The 23,240-nt window shown below is 41.3% G+C and overlaps 1 protein-coding gene across 4 annotated transcripts in view; it reads left to right on the top strand.

Annotated features, from left to right (window-relative positions):
- Positions 1-5,283: 5,283 nt before the first annotated feature.
- Positions 5,284-23,240, top strand: part of LOC139645845 (AP-2 complex subunit alpha-2) — a 34,322-nt gene continuing 16,365 nt past the window's right edge. For 3 of the 4 annotated variants that reach the window (XM_071521715.1, XM_071521707.1, XM_071521724.1), the window contains exons 1-11: positions 5,284-5,477; positions 7,131-7,199; positions 11,172-11,314; positions 14,734-14,927; positions 15,350-15,479; positions 17,134-17,235; positions 17,385-17,493; positions 20,154-20,304; positions 21,018-21,186; positions 22,293-22,430; positions 22,514-22,696. In XM_071521715.1, the coding sequence (XP_071377816.1) occupies positions 5,411-5,477; positions 7,131-7,199; positions 11,172-11,314; positions 14,734-14,927; positions 15,350-15,479; positions 17,134-17,235; positions 17,385-17,493; positions 20,154-20,304; positions 21,018-21,186; positions 22,293-22,430; positions 22,514-22,696 (1,455 nt within the window). In that variant the 5' untranslated portion in view covers positions 5,284-5,410. Of the gene's footprint in view, positions 5,478-7,130; positions 7,200-11,171; positions 11,315-14,733; positions 14,928-15,065; positions 15,480-17,133; positions 17,236-17,384; positions 17,494-20,153; positions 20,305-21,017; positions 21,187-22,292; positions 22,431-22,513; positions 22,697-23,240 lie in introns of those variants that run through there. The other variant, XM_071521732.1, reaches the window with a different exon arrangement.

Genomic DNA, 23,240 nt, shown 5'->3' with positions numbered 1-23,240 from the left:
TTTTAAGGCTTGTTCTGATTGAAATAAGTTACCAGGCTCTTTACGATCCATAACAACATTTAGCTTGTTTAAGAATATACTATTTAGCTTATCTTAAAACTGACTGCTCATGATTGATTTATATATATATATATATATATATGTATACTTGATTTATGGCTAATTCCCCTTTCTTTTTTTTCTTTTCTTTTATTGTGTTGCCTGATATTTTGATTACTTAATGACATGCATACACACTGAAGTTGTGTAACGATTTACTTGATTGGTCTACTTATTTGTGTATATGCAGATAGAAAGAAATTATGTTGTGTGTTAGTCTTTGTTGTTATGACTTAGTCTGTGTTGTGCTCACTGTTTGGTATTCTGTGTTTTGCTGTAGGACCCCCTCGAAAACGAGATGATACATCTCAAGGGATTTATCCTCTCCATAAACTTAGTTTACCAACACTCTAAAGAATAAATATATCAGCAACCATGCTGCTAACAAACAGCCAGAGCAACCATGCTACTGCAAACAATATTACAGCTAGCATGCTATAGACTAAAGACCTAAAGAATGGGAACGTGATGCCTGTTCCCATTCCCATTCTGTTGCCTTGTCAGTATAAGTGCACCCTCACCAAAGCAAACTAATATTTTTTATGTGTTGTTCAAATACAAATACTCAATACAGCTGGATACCTTGCGTGGATTACAACTATGAGTAGTTGCAAATAGGCCACAGTGTTGCAATTATAGCAAGAGGCATCGAGTCTCTAAGCATTTTTGTCTTGTTCTCTAATCCTGTCTGAAACAGCATCCTGTCTCTACGAGGCTCCAAATCAGACCTGGCATATTCAAACACAGTTACAGCCAGATTTGACATTCATCAACCATCTGTGAGGAAGATCACTGATCCAGGTTCACTAACAATTGCCCTACAACCATCTCTTTCAGTATGATCTGAGAGGCAAAACTGACCTCAGAGAAGCTCTCCTCCTCTGAGACAATTAATGAAAACCAACCTTAGAGTGTGATCCATCTGTTCTCTGTTTATACAATTAGGGAGCCCAGTCCTTCACACAGCATTGAGGAGTATTGTCCACTCATGCAGTCTAATGCTGTTTAGCCTCTGTCCAGGCTGATACAGCAACAACACATGTTCATATGCTTGTTGCTTTATTCAATTATGCTAGGTTCTTTGAGCATGTAACATCCTGAAATAATTTAGAGGGCAAGATGATGATGTAGATGCAAATCACTTCTATAAAGGGGGATGAGAGTAAGGCTTCCCCTCATCTGAGTTTCAAAACCAAAATCAGAGACTGTTGGTCTCTTTTAGTCCCACCTTTCCAGCAGAATATATCCTAGCTCGTTGTCAGTCTTCCTCTCAATCTGCTTAATTCCTAAACAGCCTCTTTGTTACCCCTGTGTTTGTGTCTGTACATGTGAGAGCACCTCAGCACCATGTAAGGGTTGCTGTGAGATTGGAAAGGTGGGATTAAGGTAGCATTTCATAGATTTACTTAAGCTGTGTGTGTTTACCCTCGTCTGATCCCTGAGTCAGCCATACTGCCTCCTCCTCTATGACCTTCACACTCTGCCATGGAAAGAAATGGTAGGATGCACTCTCACTCAGCTGTTCTCAATAGTAGGTTATTCAATAAAAAGAAAATTGTACTCATTAGAAAGAAAGCAAGCATCTAACCATGGTTGTTTCGTGAACTTTACAACAGCTACATTAACTGTAAACCTTCCACTATATGAAATCCTTGTGTGGTTGCCCTCTGTTGGATACATTCAAAGCTCATTAAAAAGAGCGACTTGTCGATTGGGAGTTACAGATTCATCACATTTTCTCTGTATAAAAACACAGAAATCAACAGGACGTTTTGCCATCCCAGAACCACCCAACCACACACCAACTCTCAACACTGGTCAGACACATACTAATCTACTCTACTCTATATAGATCTACATTCAGGCTTATACCACACTCAATAATTTCATTGGTCTCAACAATAACTAATGAGACGACTGGTCTCCTGGCTTGAAACGACTGTCAGAAAACAGCAATGCAGAAAACATATTTTACCAGAAACCCATAAGCTTAATTATGTAAAACAAACCAAGAGCACAGAATGGTATATGACTACCCACTTTTGCTACCATTGTCATCATAGGTTATATAAATGAGACAGATTTCCACATTTCGGACCCCAAGTGCCATCACATTCAAAACCAAATTGGTGCATACTCTCCTCACTCCTTACAATTAGACAGTTAATTTCTGTTCATTCAACAGGAAATGTCTAAGTGTGGCTGTTTCTGTGGGGTCTTCACCCAACCACAGTTTGACATTTTGGCGTGATGGCAGCACATCATAGGCTGCTCCAGTAATGAATCCAATGCTAGGCGCCTCAATACTCCAACACCAACCTTACTATGCTCTCTAAACCTTTTATCACCTTCTGTTTTAACTCCTGAATCTGGCTGGTCTTTGTCTGTAATATGTTATTACTGATTACATATATCATTCTGATATTCTTATAGACATGTTTAGATTTTTATTTTTACCACATAAATATGACCAACGATTTTGTAATCATGATCAATTGCTCATAAATCACAACTTTGGCTCAGATTTCTTCATGAGCAGAAAAATGTATAATATCCGCATAAGAATCAATAGGGACAGGTTGTGACTGCATATGAAGTTATTCCTTTCTTTCTCATTGTTTGCTGTTAATGCAATGTCTGCAAATAAACATTTAGCCTAAAAATCAACGGGAGATAAATATGGACAGTGGATAGTCAACAACATCCAAACTTAAACTTTCTTTACTCCAGCACATAAGGGTATTTGTACTATGTGTCAAGTCGAGGATTAACAGACAATGTTAGTTACATTAGTTAGATCACATGAAGGTCTAATTACATTAGGTTAAGTAGTTGTGAGTCCAAGTGGTGAAGCCAGGTTAGAACTCCTAAGCTTCAACACACTACACTGCTAGGACTGCTGTAGAAGTGGTATGACCACATTTAAAAAATGTTGTCCAAAAAGTCACACTTACCTACACAAACAGGTGAGATGAACCATGAGATCAAAGATTGTTTCATTGAGTGAATCCATTGAATTGCTATAACAAGGGGTTGACACCAATGACTTGACTGAATCAAGCGTTCAAAGAGTTTGTGGAACTAGTCCTAATCATTCGCTAACTCGCATGTTTTCAAACTTGTTTATTGTCAAACTCTCAAAGTACTCCAAACCATTGGGTGGCTTCCATATGCTAATGACAAATCAATCATTGAGTGAATAAGTTACTTGGTGAATCAGACTGCTTGTTCTCTTAGTTGTTACCAAGGCAACAACTACTCTTCCTGGGGTCCACATTGACATTAGTTGGACCCAAAAATTATTGTTGATCATTGTGATGCCCAAGTTGAGGTTGTGGCCAAAGCAATTAAGCCATTGCCATCCCAACACATCGTTAACAGCAGATTTAATGTTGTCAGGTGTAATGCACAACATTTTGCTCTTGGACAGCAGAGTCCCTCTGCCAAATTCGCGATTGTGTGGCTCTCGGGAAAGAATTATGTTTTAAGGCATTTGGATTGATGAAGTGCGCCATTACTGACATGTAGGGTGTCATATTCACACTGGACCACGTCAGCCGCCAGAGAGAAGAACTCAGCTCCCTTCACTGAGAGTCCTACCTCATCCCGAACTTTATTGTACATGTCAGGGATGGCAATCTTTGTAAAATATTTGCAACCAGGCAGCTTATATTGACGATCCAAAGTTTCAGTTATTTCCCTGAATGAACTTTTCTCCACCATGTATAAAGGCAGCATACCTTTGACTACGTTAACGGATCAGTGGTGCATTGATTCCACCTGGAGCTGTCTTGCTCGTACTTGGTAGATTTGGCAAATGCACCCACAATTGTAGGCTGCTGACTTGGCATTCGTTGTGAACCCTCTCCAGCTGATAGTCCAGCCAAGCAAGCTGCACAAGGTGATGGACTCTGACCATAAAATGGTTGTGTTGCCCTGCTTGGTTATCACCTGTCTTCAGCACAGATAACAGGGAGCCACATTTAAAGGAACAATCAGTAATATGGACTCTTTAGTAACATCTAATGGCAGCCATGGAACTACAACAACATCGGCAAATCTCAATAGGCCTACCCTTTAGCCGCTTACTACATGGTGGACCTTCAGCGGACCTCCATCTCTCCTCATGTATGTAGTAGGGTTTGGGGTTTACATTAATTTATGAAATAACTTAAAATGTATAAAATTCATTGTATATCCTTTGAAATATAGGGTAGCATATAGGGTGACATGTTATGCTTGTTGCAATCAGTTATACATTTTAAAACGTTCAAAAACATCAACAAAACAGAGCTGGTAAACTTACTTGTCTTCTCACTGTTGTTTCCCCTTACTGAAACTCATAGGCTATGACTTGAAGAAAAGTCCTGTATTTTATAGGGAGTTTCATTCGAGTAACACGGTTAACCGTAGATTTAAGGATACAAATGTATTTAATCTTTTTTATAATTAAAAATGTATTATGATAAATGATATTGTGAGAGAAAGAAGTCAAGTCAGGCAATAATTATTCAAATGCAAAATTATTTGTATTTGTATTATTTCTAGATTGTCTTATTTCTATTAGAAGTTGCTTGAACATAGTTAGGGACATAGCAAAATGACTTAGTTTCAATCAAAAAAGCGGTTATGATTTACAGAAAATACTGCATCAGACGTCTGTTTGTGGCAGGGGAACAACATGAAGATATTTTTCCTCTCGTTTTATTTTCAGTTGTGTGCCACCAGTGTCTTCCACCTTCTGCAGTTTCACATCATTCAGTTGTCTAGGTGTTGGTGCTCGTTCATTCATCTTTGTAGAGAGCTCTACTGCAGAGCCTCCATGGCTGAGGAGGCTGATTTCATATACTGTATGTTACTCAGCCCCAGTTTAGTTGGTGGGTCTAGCTCCGTATTTATGGAACGCAGCCCCAGTTTGGTTGGTGGGTCTAGCTCCGTATTTATGGAACGCAGCCCCAGTTTGGTTGGTAGATCTCACTCTGTATATATGGAGCACAGCCCCAGTTAGTTTTTTAGGTCTAACTTCCTATATATAGAACACAGTCCCAGTTTAGTTGGTAGCTCTAGCCCCGTATGTATGTAACCCAGCGCCAGTTTAGTTGGTAGGTCTGTCTCCGTATGTATGGAACGCAGCCCCGGTTCAGTCGGTTCCTGTTTTCTGACGTAGCGCCTCCCTCGGCTCTGTTTATCTGCTCTAGTCATCTCGCTGGTTTAAAAAAAAAAACCCTTCTGTGAAACAAACTTTACTATATATCTTTTTGCTTACTGTCAGACTTTAGAGGAAAGGTTGCATTTATTGGGACTGGACAAAATGCCTGCAGTCTCTAAGGGAGATGGGATGCGTGGCCTGGCCGTGTTCATCTCTGACATCAGGAACTGTAAGTTTGTTTATCACATAGACAGTTCTTGGTTAACGTTAGCCTGTTAGCTAGCTAGTGCCAACACTAACTTTATAACTGACGGCTTCAGGGACACAGTAGTGTGCCGATTACTTGTGTACTCACAATCTTGCTAACTTTAACGTAATGGAAATCAAATTAGATAGTCAATTAGCTAGCTAGCCTAGATTAGCTAATTAACACTGCTAGCTTGCAACAGCTAACGTCATGCCAAAGGGCGTGGGTCACATCTCATCGCCAGGAAATTTAACGTACCAGAACTTCTGTTAGCTTTCCCGGTTTATTGACTTTCCAGGATTTGATTAACGCTCTCAGTACCAACTCTTGAACCGGAGGCTATGGTTCTTCATTAACAACTTTACGGGCAAGCTATTATTCAGCCCCATTCAAGCAGACACAACTGACACAGATTCAGTAACGTTAGACTTTGTGATGAACCTTTCAGCTATAAGATGTGCTCAAACTTTTGAGCTGCCCCTGCTCCGATATGTGCTGTTCTCTCCTGTGTGGAGAGAACGTGTCGCCAAACTGTCTTTAGATTTTTCACATTTTAATGTGGCTTTACTTATCGACAAACGATCTGAGACCTATTCTGAGACCTGAATCATTAGGATCCATTCTTCAATTCGCACTGCTTGTACTGTGTTGTATTCGGATGGACGATTGTTGGAATAGCAGGCGGACACATTAATAAAAGTTGAAAATGTATTATAATAAATGCTGCTTGGTGTGTTAGATATATGCCAAATTGAAGCGTTGCTCTTAACGATTTGTGTAAGGTCTTAAGGTCTAAATATATATGACCCTGTGACCCACATCCCTTTATTTCATCTTGTCCCTGAACAACATGTTTAGTTTATTGTTTAGTTTATTGAGTTTATTTACATCAGGGACCATGTACAAAATACATTTATCTCAAACAAAGAGAGGAGATGCTTTGTACCAGATTTAGCTGCTAGCTAATTTCCATCTGTAGTCCCTGGGCAGGTGAACAGAAACAATAAAACACAGAGCAAAACCTATCATCTCCACTACAAATGGACCAGCAACCTATTGACATCCACACAGGCATATGCGCGCGCACACACACACACACACACACACACAATAGCACATTTCATAGGAAAAACTACAAAGCAGAATACAAATATCAAAGTATTACATGCATATATCCAAAGGTATAGAAACAGGTCGTCAAAATCTCAAATTAATGCTGACAAGACTGGTTACTTAAAATCCATTTTTTAACTTCACGGGAGAAAATATGGGAATCTGTGTAGGTTTTCAGATTGACAGGGAGCTTATTCCATTCTCTAATGGCTTTAAAAGAAAAAGCAGATTGTGCAAAGGCAGAGCCTCGTTTAGGGACGCTACAGTCTCCCCATTTGCTCAGAGCGGAGCTGAACAAAGTTCTTCAATGGTGGAGGAGCAGCATTATGGATTATGTGGCTCATGTTTGATCTTTCTCAAGTGAACACCTACACAGCCCTCCACTGTCTGTGTCACTGCCACATCTCTGTTTGGTTCTCTGTGCTTCCATCGCAGATATTTAAGCCTCTATATATAATTATGAGTCGAGACAGCACTATTTTGCATGCAACGATCTCATGTTATAACTTGTTCTGTTTACAGGTAAAAGTAAAGAGGCGGAGATTAAGAGGATAAACAAAGAACTGGCCAACATCCGGTCCAAATTTAAAGGTAGGTGAAATAGTGTGACATATGCTGTAGTTCAGGGATAGGTAAGCATGTATGCAGGTTTTCATCACTGTCAAGCACTACAACAGGTGATTTAACTGATTGCCACACCTTCAACCAGAGAGGAGAGACCAGTGGCGTGTTCAGGCCATTTTGACTGGGGTGGCCAAAGAGGGGCACAGACTCAGATAAAGGGTGGCACTGAGTATGGCATGTCATCAAAGCCGTCACTGTACTAAAATGACCTCTTGGCTTTTGATGCTCTTTTCCTGAATCATATTTTTGGGAATTTTGTGTGCAGAGGTGCTGGCGCTGACTTGTATCAGATATGGCAAAACATTTGATTTGCTCTTTCTGTGGAAACATTGCTTAAGTGTCAGTGGTGATTCTGCTGCCACCTGTTCCGTGCTGCCTAAAATAAGTCTGCTCCAGAATGAAGCTGCCTCTTTTGCCCATAGCGGCCGGCATATTACCCTCCTTTACTCCCCATGTGCTTGTGTACCACCTCCCATTATGCCACATTCATTCATCCGTTTCCATGCTTGGCTTCCCTTTGTCTCTCATTTCAGTGTACATTTGATCTGAGACCATACCATAAATCCCACTCTTAAGTCCAACATTGTTTTTTTTTACATCAAGGCTGTCCTTTCATAATCTGTGGACTGAGTGAGTGTAAGGGGACATGGGAGGGAGCACTGTTCTGGGACTAAACTCACACTGCTGCACAAACACATACATGAATCTCTCACATACATGTGTTTTGCTATAAGGATCAGATGGCAGGGACAGGGTTGTGGCAGTGTTCTCAATAAGGGGCGCCTAATTAGCTGTTTAGTGCCACAGCGTCAGCTACATTTTTTCTCTGAGTTGTGGAGTGTTAGGTTGTTTTAAGTTGAAAATAAGTATGAAAATTTCATAGTACGATTATCTTTGTCAAAATTATCTCGATATACAATATTATCCCAATATTATTAGTGAGACGAAAACCTTAAAACCGGTACTGTAATATGCTTCAGTTACTTAAAAACTAATTTATTACATCAATGACAACACATTTCTCTTTTTAAACACGTTTTAATGAGCGACTAAGATTGTAGAACATATGTAAAATATTTATATAAAATAACTTTTTGCATTTGTTATGCACTCATGCACTAGAGTGGATGAGCAACCGGACAAGCTGGCATGATATCAGTTTCATAGCAGTTATTGTATACTCACGGAGCAGTTTATTAGGAACACCTGTACCCCTGCTTATTTATGCAATTATCCTATCAGACAATCATGTGGCAGCAGTGCAATGCATAAGATCATGCAGATACAGGTCTACAGCTTCAGTTAATGTTAACATCGAACATCAGAATGGGGAAAAAAATGAGATCTCAGTGACTTTGACCGTGGCATGGCTGTTGGTGCCAGACGGGCTGGTTTGAGTATTTCTGAAACTGCTGTTCTCCTGGGATTTTCACACACAGCAGTCTCTAGAGGTTACACAGAAAAACACACTAAAAACATCCAGTGAGCGGCGGTTCTGCGGACGGAAACGCCTTGTTGATGAGAGAGGTCAGAGGAGAATGGCCAGACTGGTTCGACCTGACAGAAAGGCTTCAGTAACTCAGATAACCTCTTTACAGCTGTGGTGAGCAGAAAAGCATCCCAGAATGCACAACATGTCGAACCTTGAGGCAGATGGCACTTTGGTAGTCAGTTGACATTGAGCTGAAAGCTGATACCTACCCAGTATTAGTATGGTGTTCCTAATAAAGTGCTCGGTGAGTGTATATTCAACTGATGGACATAGGCAACGCAAGCCTATGACTCAGCGATCACGGATTGACACTTTCCATTTACTCGGCGTAGATGTGGTGGGTTGTCTATCGTAACTGAAGCAAGAGAGAGTTGTTTTTCTTTTGCTGTAAGATTGCTGAAGTAACCTAAGATAGCTAATAGCTAGATGATGTTATCAACAGACTAGTAAAGACATGATAATGTTCAGACTAGGGCTGGGCGATATGGACCAAAAATCATATCTCGGTATTTTTAGGCTGAATGGCGATACACGATATATATCTCGGTATTTTCTACGAAGTAGGCTAAATGTTCAGTTGTAAGTCAAAGCCACATGTGAGATGTCACAAGCACTTTCATTAAAACAAGACTGTGATCAAAATAAAATGCAAAGACAGGGTTTCCTTCCCTGTTTTAGAACAGTCTGGTAAGTTCAGAAAATGACATCACTTTATTGTAATGCAGCCTTTAAAACCAGGAAAAAACAACACTTATGCCATATCACGATATTACGATATCCAAAATCTAAGACGATATCTAGTCTCATATCACGATATCGATATAATATCGATATATCGCCCAGCCCTAGTTCAGACATGCTTTGAACGATAACTAGGTAAACCAATGTTACAGATCTGCAAAAACAACGCTAACCCTAATCGGATTGTAAAACAGCCCCCATTGAAAACTACTTTATTTATTTGACAGGGACAGAATCAGAATCAGAATCAGCTTTATTGTATGTACACATACAAGGAATTTGACTCTGGTTTTTCGTTGCTCTCAGTGTACTTACACAGAATAAATATATAGCTAAAAACAAGGACAACAAGATGAACAGAGGTAAACCTAAACATTTAACTACTATGTACAACGTACACAACACTAGGGCAATAGTGCAATGGTGCAGAGTGCAAAGATGCGCACAAGATATTGCACCATAGTATAGCCAGAGGCTCATCTGTAGTATCTGGGCAGGAGGATGAAGGTGTGGTAATCAGTGGAATCACCTGGTGCACTTTTTAGTTGGAATGAAAACCTGGAATGAATACCTTCCTCCTCTCTGGTTACTTCATTTATTTGACTGGGACAGCGCACAACATATTGCACCATAGTATAGCCAGAGGCTCATTTGTATCTGTAGTCTCTGGGCAGGAGGATGAAGGTGTGGTAATGTGAAATCACCTGGTGCACTTTTTAGTTGGAATGAAAACCTGCATACACTCGGCCCACACGGTTAAGTACCTGCGGACTATGGTATGCACACACAAACTAACTGTGTATGTTTGTGTTTTTTGTGCATGTTATGTGTGTGTGGGTTGGGGTTGGTGATTTTCAAGGTGGTGTTAGTTACTTTTTAAATCAGACTTCAAATTCCTTGTAGAGATGTTCCGATACCATTTTTTCCTTCCCGATACCGATTCCGATACCTGAACTTGTGTCTCGGCCAATACCGAGTACCGATCTGATACCAGTGCGTAAAAAAAAAAATATATATATTATTATTATTTTTTAACAGCTGTATACTACTAACCCTGTATGGATGTGATATGATTGCTATCATTGTTGTATGGCCTGGCTCAGGTTAAACTCTTTGTAAAACATGAACAAATACATACAGAGAATGAATGCCATAGAACTTTATTATCTAGTTTGACAGTCAGTCATAACTGAAAAAGAACATAAATAAATAAATCTAGGAATAAATAACAATTCCTTTAAAAAAACTGTTGAAGTGCAGCCTCAATTTAGTAAAATAAAAGACATTTAAAATTTGAAATAGTACAGTAACAGTATAAATTTAGTATATAAGTATAGATTTCCGGGAAAATGGCCGTTTTATCCGGGTGAAACTACTTTAAAGTTGATTTTTTTCGGGGCTAATAAATTACGTGATATCGGATCGGTGCATAGACTCCTGTACTCGCCGATACCCGATCCAGCATTTTAGGCTGTATCGGAGGCATTTCCCATACTGGTATCGGTATCGGAACAACTCTAATTCCTTGTCTCCCCTTCCCTCCATTGCTCAATCATTTGGCATTAAACAACTGAGATGCCATCTTTGGTATCCATACTCACTGGGGAAAAATCCACCTTTCCTTCCCTATTTGAAAACTTGTTGTAACTTCATCTAGATATTCAAATCCATCTCTGTGGTGTGTGTGCATGTGCGTGCGTGTGTAGGAGACAAGGCTCTAGACGGCTACAGTAAGAAGAAGTATGTCTGCAAGTTGCTCTTCATCTTCCTTCTGGGCCATGATATTGACTTTGGACACATGGAGGCGGTCAACCTGCTGAGCTCCAACAAGTACACAGAGAAACAAATCGTAAGCACACACACACACACACTCTCACACACACACACACACACACACAAGCAGCTGGGTTGACAAATAAGGTTTTCAAATTCTGACCAACATGGATTCAATTGATGTTTATGTATTTATCTTTTCATGTATATCTGCTTTCAAATCCCAAATAAAAACACAATGAAAAAAAAAAAAAAAATTGATTCAAAATGCAATGCAACTGAATTGCATCAATAATTAGAAGCTAAAGCAGGGTACTCAAACTTTTTTATTAAAGGTCCACTTGAAAGAATTTTACACAAGTTCAATGGTCCGGAACAATGCCAGTAAAACGCACCGACATAAATCAGTGTAACATAACAATACCAATTTGGTAACAAAAACAAACTAAAGCAAAGTGTTGAGGGTATGCGTATGTTCATCTATGTTTGTTCTACACCAGAGAGGTTGTAGGCATCAGCCCAAGGATTGGTATGTGATGTCACCGTCATACGGAAGTGCTTCCATCGGCTACACAGACACAATTCCTCCATGTATGGCACTGCCGTCATGTACCTATCCTTAGCAGTATTATTCCAGACCACAGCAGAAAGCTCCGCTGCACTTGAGCTTTAGAAATGCTTGAGAAAATGTAGCTTTTGTGGATGCTACCGTCACTTTGCTACTGAAAACGCTATTTGATTCAGAAAACGGCAGCACTACCACCACACTACTGAGAAATGTAGTTAAACTAGCGACGCTACTACCCAACACTGACATTAACTTATGTCTAATGTGACACAAGGTCCGGTCTAGATTAGGGCTGCAACTAACGATTATTTTCATTGTCGATTAATCTGTCGATTATTTTCTCGACTAATCGATTAGTTGTTTGGTCTATAAAATGTCAGAAAATGGTGAAAAATGTGGATCAGTGTTTCCCAAAGCCCAAGATGACGTCCTCAAATGTCTTGTTTTGTCCACAACCCAAAGATATTCAGTTTACTGTCATAGAGGAGTAAGGAAACCAGAAAATATTCACATTTAAGAAGCTGGAATCAGAGAATTTTGACTTATTTTTCTTAAAAAATTACTCAAACCAATTAATCGATTATCAAAATAGTTGGTAATTTAAGTTTAATTTAGTAATTTAATAGTTGACAACTAATCGATTAATCGTTGCAGCTCTAGTCTAGATTGATTTGTAGTTCGGTCCGGATCCGGACCTTGGTCCGGAGTTTTAGAAGCCCTGGGCTAAAGGGATGGCTGATGGCTTGAAACAGCCCCCTCAGCAGATCAGAAACCAAAGCAACCTTGCTAACAAACAGCCAGAATCACCATGCTACCTGCAAACAATATATCAGCTAGCATGCTACAGACAACCAAAGGATGTAACCTAGTCCGTAGAACCTTCGGCAGCCCTTGGTTTGAGGACCTAAGGGATCTCACAGAGTTATAAGAAATATCAGAAATATCAGAAAATATCAGAAATGTTCTCCGTGGCTAAGTGATTAGCAAGATTTTAAAATTGATCCTAAACTTGATTGGTAGCCAATACAGGGAGGCCAGAACTGGAGTGATACGCAACCTCCATTTGAACTTTGTTGACAAGCGACTACAACTTAATACAACTTAAGCAAATATGATTAGCCAATTTGGTATATAATTAACATTATTTTAGAAACTCATTGAAGACATTAGAGGGTACAATGTAGAAAACAAGAATAATTTTATTGTTTATTGTTTATTGTGGATCCCCATTAGTCGACGCACAAGCGACAGACTAGTCTTCCTCGGGTCCATATTTAGTGAGTAGATGGAATTTATGGCTGCCCTGTTGTAGAGAGGGGGAGGGAGAGTGAAACAGGACCAAGGAAAGGGTACAGAAAACAATTCCTGATTCTTTCGGTCATGTGATATAAAATGTATGTCAGTCCTATAGTCCAGATAAAGGGACCTGGTCTGTTGCAGCCTGATGCAGTTTGCAGATGAGCACTGTTAATTGTCTTTAACTGTCTGCAGAGTTGTCTCTGACTGGTGGAGGAATGAACTCCTTAGGCTTGGCTAGCGTCATTGTGACACTTTTGCAACCTTAAAGGTGAAAGGCCATCTTTATGCCTGGGAAAAGAATGTTACTCAAAGGCCCACTTTGTGCTGTGGAGACCTGGTTCCGCTACACTTCCCATCAGTGCAATTGACCGTTTGCAAAATAATGATTGACATGGTGATCCACCAATCCGTGCATAGTATCCATCTACCTCTTCTGACATTGACTGAATAGAATTTGGGCCGAGCCTCTAACACCACACTGAAAGTATTTGAGTACAGCATTTGTTGCAGTGGTTTGACTCTTGATATGGACATAAGACAGAAAAAAGGTGTTGGGGAAACTGCTGAGGGTGATAGTAGTGTCTATAGTGGCATCCCTTTTGAAAGATTGTCGGACATAGCAACAGTAACTAAGGGGGGGGCGGGAGTTGAAACGGTGATTAAGTCAGGTTCCAACCAAGAACCATGTGCATACTATAAAGATAAGAGACCTTTTTCTTAAATATCTATTTTAATTTTTTTAATACTAACTACCCTATACTTGTATATCACTTATTTAAAGACTACCTCAAAAAAGAGACCTATTCCCTAATCTATAGTTTTACATTTTTATCATCTACTTCTCTTATTTTGTGCTTTATGGAGAGAGAGAGCTTTGATGCACGAGAGAGTCTGTGGAGGAAGAAGGAAGATATAAAGTTACATTACAGCCTGTTTTCACAGAATATTTCATCTCTCTGTGTAGTGCATTTATTATTATGTATTATTAGGTATTGTCGGTTGGGTCACGTGGCCCGCAGGGAGTTAGACTGCAGACTCTCAAGCGGGAGACCCAAGTTGGATTCCTGGCAGAGACGCTTCCACAAAATTTGGTCTTGTTAAATCAATCTTTTTAATATTTGACAATATAAATAATACATTTTCATGGATTGCCTTGGGCTACACCACCTGACATTGTATGTTGTACCAACTTTTTTAAGTAATTGAAAAAAGACAGCTATATAACTTTTACTTATTCATAACCATGGAACATGAAATTATGCACAAGAGAATTAACATTTTCGAACTTCAAAAATGAATTTTATTTCAATAAAATAAGTTGTTTGTCATGATGCAGATATTGTAGATTAGAATAATTTGATATAGTCCAGTTTTTGCCCATTGTTATTGAGGGTCTAATGTTGAGGGGTATTGTTTTTCATTTTTCATTTATCATGTTAAAACGTGGGCGTGTGAAGCACTTGTGACTGTGATTAAGAGCTACACAAATAACCTTGACTTGACGTACGCTGCACCTACACTACACTTGACGGAAAGTATTTCTTTGAAATTTTGATTTTGAAAATAATACATTTGGACACAATGTCATCGACCCAGCTCCAGACTAGCATCCTGCTCTCCTCCTCCAGGGTTACCTGTTCATATCTGTGCTGGTGAACTCCAACAGCGACCTGATCCGTCTAATCAACAACGGCATTAAGAATGACCTGGCCAGCCGCAACCCAAGCTTCATGAACCTGGCCCTACACTGCATCGCCAATGTGGGCAGCAGAGAGATGGCTGAGGCTTTTGCTGCGGACATTCCCCGCATCTTGGTGGCAGGGTCTGGACCCAACTGTTGATCCTATTATCTAGACCAACCTGTAACTAGCCCTAGGTCCTAAACAAAGAGCTAAACAAAATTTTGTTGTGTGCAAATAGGGGAGGGGGAGGGGGGTTGAGATATATCCTTAGCACTATCCACATAGTCAAAACCCAGAAAAGTGATGGAAAACACTGAATGTCGGTCAACTGTTCAATGTCAAGTTTGGCTGCTGGTAGCTCTTGGTACATCTTGAAGTGATAGTAACCCAAATAAGAAATTTCCTGTACAGATTCATACGTGTTAGTTTTGCTAGCCAGATCCGGCACTGTGGCATTCAAATCAACTATTCACTGAAGGATGAAGTGCTGACAGGACTTTGTGAATTGTGTCATATATGATGGATTATGATGAATGAAGTTGTGTTGTACTTGCTGGAGCAGGGAAACCATGGACAGCGTGAAGCAGAGTGCAGCGCTATGTCTGCTGCGTCTCAACAGGACGTCTCCTGACTTGGTGCCCATGGGTGAATGGACGGCCCGGGTGGTCCATCTGCTCAATGATCAGCACCTGGTAAGACTCCAGGATCAGCTCCAGTACCCGACCATATCCTTACTACAAGCTTAAGCCCCGTTTGCACCCTCCAACCTCTGTGTTTCCTGAGACGCAGTCGCACAGGATAATGAAATTTGCTGAAATCACCCATGCCCCAGATATAAAGTCAAGATTTTACAGTTCGTCATGTCCTGATTTAGTAAAGCAAAACTTAGTTTGTGCCGACAATTCATACAAACCTTCCCCTATAACAGTAGTGTCCAATTGTGCTACGGAGGGCCTAGAGTCTGAAGGGTTTCCTTCCAGCCAAACACTACACCAGCTGATTTCACTAATTAGTACACCTTCAAGCAGAGAAGGAGCAACTAATTAGTGAAATCACCTGGTGTAATCTTTGGTTGGAATGAAAACCTACAGACTCTTGGCCCTCCATTACACATGAGCTGATTATCGATACTCGTTCTTGTGCGTTCTTGTGTCCTCCGTGGCGCGTTTTATGTAATATCTAACCGCCGAAGCACGATTCCAAATCAAAAGAACGACAGGACGGAGGACGGATAGAAACCCTGGAAGTTTCCTTGCCAACCTCAAAATATGACCGACGAGAACGAATTGAAAGTCCCAAGATTCATTGCGACAACGGCGAGGAGCGCTGGAGTCTACAGTACAGAGCCGGTTAACAGCTGAGTGTCTTAATTAATCACGCACGCGATGTGAAGCGCACAGTCAATCTCAAATTGCAAGGAAGCTTCTCTGTGCTTACTTTCATGAGAAGAGCGTTCTCCCCAAGACAACTTGGGAAGAACATTCTCCACAAGGACGCTAGTATCAGCTTGGCGTTCTTGGTTTTGACAATCTCGGAACCCATCATCTATCGGTCTGACAACGATTATACTCTGGGGGCGACGGCCAATATTTCGGGGTTTCCGGTGTAGCCAGCAGACATCCGGGCCAAGACTTCCTCTTCCGTGCGGCGGTCATTGTTTACTGTCCGATTAGCAACTTGAGACGCGAGAGTGGAGTTGGAGTTGAGAGACAACGTCTACGACCAGATTGTTTCACAAGTTTTTTAGGTCCAGACGACATTTCGGCTAATCTCTATAAACAGATATCTGCATATGAGACGTTGTCTCTCAACTCCAACTCCATTCTTGCGAAAAGACAACACTTATGCTATATCACGATATTACGATATCCAAAATCTAAGACGATATCTAGTCTCATATCACGATATCGATATAATATTGATATATTGCCCAGCCCTAGTAGGGATGGCATAAAAGCGAACCCCGGGGTTTTTATTGCCGTTATTACACCATCGCTGTTTTGAAATGGATCCTAACGCAACAGAAACGGTAATAGGTAATAGATAATGCTAACGCTAACGGTGGCTAGCTTCCTATTAGCACTACTGTCACCTAGGGTGTCATTTGTTATTGTTGACAACTGCAGCGCTATGTCAACAATATGGCCGCGGCGATTGTGAAGACGTTAATCGAACACTGTCTATAGTTGATACAACCAGGCCCAAGCTTAGAGCAATGGCTCTGCAACAGAAAGGTAATACACGCTCGTGTGCTTTAGAATGAACCTTGAGAGTTTTGCTCTCGATCCATCTCTATCTCTCTTTATTTTGCATATAAATGTGTGTGTGTGTGTGTGTGTTTGTCAGGGCGTAGTAACAGCAGCCACCAGCCTTATCACCACTCTGGCCCAGAAGAGTCCTGACGACTTCAAAACCTCGGTATCATTGGCAGTGGCCAGGCTCAGCAGGGTACGCATCTCTGTAGCTTCACATTTGTTCATTTGTTCATTTGTTCATCTCACTCAGATTCTGTTTTGTGACATTCTTGCTCAAGTCAGCTAACTTAAATACTTTTTTTGTGACATCTATATAAGTGTTTCTTGTGTTTGCTTGTCCAGATCGTGACCTCCGCCTCCATCGACCTACAGGACTACACATACTACTTTGTTGCTGCACCCTGGCTGTCTGTTAAATTGCTGCGCCTGCTACAGTGTTATCCTCCACCTGGTACAGTACTGTGTGTATGAGAGAGAAATTATGATCTGTTTAAGAAACACATATCCATGTCATTTAAAGTTCTAGCCCATTTACTACTGTCTACGTCTAGTTCACACTTCCTCCAATCATTTTGCAGTGCATGCTGTATGTAGTTAAATTGTTTGTTTAAATACAAACTTTACGGTGTCAAAACTAGCTTTAAAATTGCTGTCCCAGCTAAGAAAGACACCCCCACCCAAATAATAAGTCTTGGATGTGACAAAGTTTACAAGGCAACATGTTTTGAGAGATTATTTCCTGGCGGGGACTTCCATTTCTTCCTGTGAGTGTCAGGGGATTGACAGTAAGCAGAGCATAACATAATGTGCGCACTGATATGAAAACACTCAAATCGGGCACAGCGAAATAACTTTGACAAAACCAAATTAAGGCTTTACGTTTACTCTGATGGATTATCTTGCTCGGGCAATTTTCAAGTCTGTGGAAGTTGTTTTTCATACTGTACAAGAATAAATGACAGCAAGTGGCTTCTTCTGGTCGGTAGCAAGGTAGCAAAACAAGTCCTGATATCTCCAACTACACTGACTTTGTACAGACAACACCAGGAATAATGTAGGGGACAGGGGAAACCTAGACAATTTGCACAAACTGTATTATCCTTTAAGTGGATCCCCTGCTGGATCCAGTCCCAGTAAAAAGTTGATCCGCACAACAGCATACTGCCCCAGGACATTTATTATACTAACAGTACACAACGTTTCGACCTCTCTTGGTCTTTGTCAGTTGTGGCCGTTGCATTGACCCATGACCTATATATTTGAAGTACACAATTGAGCACATGGTCAGGAACTGACATCCCACAACTTATCCTAGAATGATTCTCTACACCACATAGTCACAACACTGCATGTTTGTTTGTCCCATAACAAAGAAGATAGCGTCTTAAAATCTTGCAGGGCTAAACTCAATGGTTATTAAATATTCTGTCTGATCACGAGTCAAGTCGGATCACGTCAGCTGAGGTAAAATACATTCAAGCCTTAAGTTTGCGTATTTATCCTATCTAACATGAGATGGCTGAACAGGTTTCAAAGTGCAATGCATCACAATGATTCAGCATTAGCGAACAGTTTACATTCACTTCACTGAACATTTGTCTTGTTTTCTTGTATGTTATATGCCTTTGGATCCCCCCCGTTCAAGGCTTATGATTTCAGACTCTGCTTTTCCCAGGGCAAAAATAATTCTTCAGTTGCGTCCTGATGTCTGGATCAGTGATCCAGCTGTGTTTCTCACAGCGAAACATGGTGTCCATGCTGCCTCTCTCTATCGGTCACATCTGTCTCGTATGTAGGGAGAGAGAAAGAGTTTCATGTACTCCTCAGCCCATCGTCAGCCGTTAAGCAGGGAGTTTCCCTTCACATCTGCGGTTTGCTCTGCAGGGAATAGAGGATAGGCTTTCTGGTGTAGGCCTCTGGTTCTGTCCTGGCTGTGGTCGTTCTGCTTTCTTAGCAGGGGAAAAATGTGCTCACTCCCGTGAGAGAGAGGTTACGTGTATTCGCTTTTCCCATTTTGGAACAGACAGGAGGCAGGACAAGCCTTGGGCCTGACTGCTTAAACCCTGATGAAGGCCACGAAGTGCAAGTGTTGTTGGAATCTATTCTTCTGCTTGTTTTACTGCTCCCAGGAGCAGACAGCTAGACTGATATTCAGACTGAATGGCCATTTCATTACCACTCCATTATTCAGCGTAGAACTGCCTCCTAGTTATCCGTTTTCTGTGTGGGGGGGGGTTGATTTTCCCCTAACCAATCACTAGTGACTGACCTATGATCCGGCCGCTCTGACGTTACTGTAGTCGACACTGATGCTGCAGCTAGTTAGCCACCGCATCCATAGTTAGCCAGCATATTCACCAATGTTACCAAGAATGTTGGTCGATTTTGACAAAAATATCATCTTTGCAAAGACAATATGTTGGTTAAGAGGGGAGACAACAAATCTATTTTACCGAAATGGCAATGAAAAATCATTGCACGAACAGTGCAAACTTTAGTCCCGCCTGCAAAGGCGCTGACTGGTTCAATCGTTTCTCCGAGCTAGAACAAGTCGATGACTGGGGCAACACCAGACTCTCTTAATTGCTTGGCAAAATCTGAAAAGTGGGCGGTATGCAATTCAGGAGTCTGGAATCAGGCTGGCAGGGAGCAGGAGAAGGGAACCCTGTCCCTTTGAAAGCCGGCAGGAAAGAGGGAGAGAACAATGGTTTTATGGTGGGTCCCTAAAACATGACCTACCTTTATGAGGAAACCAGGGAACTTGAAATGAATCCCGTATTACCTAGCCAAATGCTTCCACAAGCAATTTAAGTTGTACAGAAATGTGAAATGGAAAAAGCAATCTGCCAATGCAGAGTAATAAAATTCCTCCAGAGCTTACCATCTACCCCAAGGATGGATGCAGCCGTTCTCTAGATGTTCTCTATATCTAGTGTTATTGAGATATTTATGGATGGACTTCAGATGACTTACTGATCATGTTGCTTACATTGTGGAAACACCCCTTCCATCTTCGTTCACCTCTTTAAAAATAGGTTACTACTCAGTTATTTTAAGCGAGTATGGATGACAGAGTGGATGGTGTTAATGAAGTGTTCCTTTTTGGTGCAGAGGATGCAGCGCTGCGAGGTCGTCTGACAGAGTGTCTGGAGACCATCCTCAATAAGGCCCAGGAACCACCCAAGTCCAAGAAGGTCCAGCACTCCAACGCGAAGAATGCCGTGCTGTTTGAAGCCATCTCCCTTATCATCCACCACGACAGGTTTGTCATACTCGCTGTCACAGGCTTCCCAGTGGTCACTGAATTCCTGAAATATCACGGAAATGTAGCGTATTCCAGACAGGAAATATCAGGGAATTTTACAAATGGGTCTGGCTTTTATTTTGAAAATGTCAAGACGGAAACCACATAAAATATGCATTAGTTCCGATCCAGAATCAGGAGGATGCCGTCTATGTACAAATAATTTTTTTCAAGGATACAAACAGCCAAAAGTCTGAACGTAAAAAAAAATTCTGTAAACCTATAAACGGAGATGCAAAATGAGAACTGAAGGCGTAAATAGATATTTGTAGTTGTAACATAAGGATTTCATTTGCAAAACATGGGTTACAATCCTGTTTATAGATTCACAGAACTGACTTTGGGTTTTCATATTACTTTTTTTACAGTTGAATAATTTCACAATCTTGGGTTTACATACAATACAAAAAAGCAGAGAGGGAGAACTGTTTTAGCTCATGGAAGCGCTCTGACTTAGTTATGATAAATCATTGAACTTCACATCAGAGCCATGGTAAGAAACCTGCTGTCATTAGCTCACGCACTCGTCTAGCTGTTCTCAACCAGTGGAATGCTTGTGTTCTGAGAGTCCAGGTGTGCACTGACTGTGGATGTTTGGGTTTTGAAATGTGTGTGGGCAGTGGGACACTGTGATGGCCTTTACAGCCTGTTGTTTGTGTCTTGTCTCTCAGCGAGCCCACCCTGTTGGTTCGAGCCTGTAACCAACTAGGCCAGTTTCTGCAGCACAGGGAAACCAACCTGCGCTATCTAGCTCTGGAGAGCATGTGTACGCTGGCCAGCTCTGAGTTTTCCCACGAGGCCGTCAAGACGCATATAGAAACCGTCATCAACGCCCTCAAGGTGAGTTCTTAATTAATAGCATGCCTTTGATGGGCCTATGCAGGTTGATGTGACAAAAGTGTATAGCTGGTTTCAGAACCTGGTGGTTGCTCACTGCTTACACAGGTTAGGTTTACCCGCACTGAGAATTCTCTTAGAGGAATAGTTCACCCAAAAATGAAAATTCTGTCATCATCTTCTCACCCTCATGCCAGGTGAAACACAGGTGAAGTTTGTCCACATAACACACAGGGAGGTTGCCAGCACAACTCCATAGCAGCCTTCTCCAAAACAACTGAAGTCAGTGGGGACCAGTTCTTCAGAGTTCCAAAAAGACCTACAGTATATTTACACCATCATTTAGTGCAAATCTTAACTACAGCTGATTGATTTGCAACAAATAATGGTGTATAGGTCTTTCTATTCACAGTGTGATTGTTTGGCTGTTTTTGTTTTGGAACTCTAAAGAACAGGTCCCCATTGACTTCAGTTGTTTTGGAGAAGGCTGCTACCAAGTTGTGCTGGCAACCTCCCTGAATGTTATATGGACTAACAAATTTCACCTGTTCATTTGGCATGAGGGTGAGTAGATGATGACAGAATTTTCATTTTTGGGTGAACTATTCCTTTAACCTTAATTAACCCGACACATATAAACATCATAACTGGGTTAGAATAACCTGGGTAAGCCCTAACTTTTATGAGAAACCTAGTTAAGATGCCTGGCTTACTCCCACATTAAACGGGTGGCATGGAAAACACCTTAGTGCTTTCACCATCTGTCAAACTGACTCACACAGCATTATGGGTAAATTTTGATGTCAACAAAACACATGGTGGCAAGCAGTACTTACTATTATTATTACTATTGGGATTGTAATTTCTTCCCCCTGTATAGGAAGTGAGCTGAGTGTGGGAGGGGGAATATTCTGTTAACTTATTTTATTCAGCGAAACAGGACGACTCAATCACAGGTTATCAAAGATTCATGTAAACACATTAACGTGAATAAGACCTTAACCAGTATGACCAGTAGCCAGGTTAACATGTAAATTTAGCCAGTGTCTAGTAAGCTCCTTTTAACTTGTGACAGTAGCATGTTGTTCATCTTCTGCTTGTCTGTACAGACAGAGCGAGACGTGAGTGTTCGCCAGCGGGCTGTGGACTTGCTCTATGCCATGTGTGACCGCAGCAACGCCAAGCAGATCGTAGCGGAGATGCTGAGCTACCTGGAGACCGCCGACTACTCCATCAGAGAGGAGATAGTGGGTCATTCAGACAAGCCTGTACACCAGCTAGTTTCTCTGTTTTCCTTTCCTGCCCTCAGACGGTTTTCCCTCTCCCCCAGGTTCTCAAGGTAGCCATCCTGGCAGAGAAGTACGCGGTGGACTACACCTGGTACGTGGACACCATCCTCAACCTCATCCGCATCGCCGGCGACTACGTCAGCGAGGAGGTGTGGTATCGCGTCATCCAGATCGTCATAAACCGAGATGATGTGCAGGGCTACGCCGCCAAGACTGTGTTTGAGGTGGGCCTGGAGCTCTGTACCACCACAAATCAGCTTTACTGTCAGCATGCACCACCAGCATCTGCTCCACTTCAATTCCAAAACAAGGATTATAGCCATGAAAAAATGAAGATGCTGATGCTGTGGCTCCAGTAATGTTGCAGAGGGAGTTGGTTGCCTCCCATGGTTTTCAACAGCTCAGTTAGATATTAGAGCCATTCCCCTTCCTCTAAATATTTAATTGCCGCTATCAATACATTTTAACAGAAGGCTCAACCCATGGATGTAGGTAAGATTACCGTTAAGCAAGGCATTTGACCTATGACTATGTTCTGAGGGAGTTTCTCATTAATCAATAATACAACACTGTGGTTGTACTCACCAGTTTCCAGGCGTGTGTGTGTGTGTGTGTGTGTGTGTGTGTGTGTGTGTGTGAGTGTGTGTGTGTGTAATCCTCCCATCCTCTGTAATAACAGCCCTAAGCTATTGCTGTGTATGGGAATGTGTTGTTAGTCACCATGCCTGATTAAAGGGCTTAAGAAATTGACTCAAGTATGATGATGCA

Source organism: Centroberyx affinis, unplaced genomic scaffold, assembly GCF_046629955.1.
Source record: "Centroberyx affinis isolate AG114_WGS23_722 - 3 ecotype Tasmania unplaced genomic scaffold, CSIRO-AGI_Caff_v1 ptg000078l_1, whole genome shotgun sequence".
Taxonomy (NCBI): domain Eukaryota; kingdom Metazoa; phylum Chordata; class Actinopteri; order Beryciformes; family Berycidae; genus Centroberyx; species Centroberyx affinis.
Note: the sequence above shows the minus strand (reverse complement) of the source record. Positions and strands in the feature narration are given on the sequence as shown.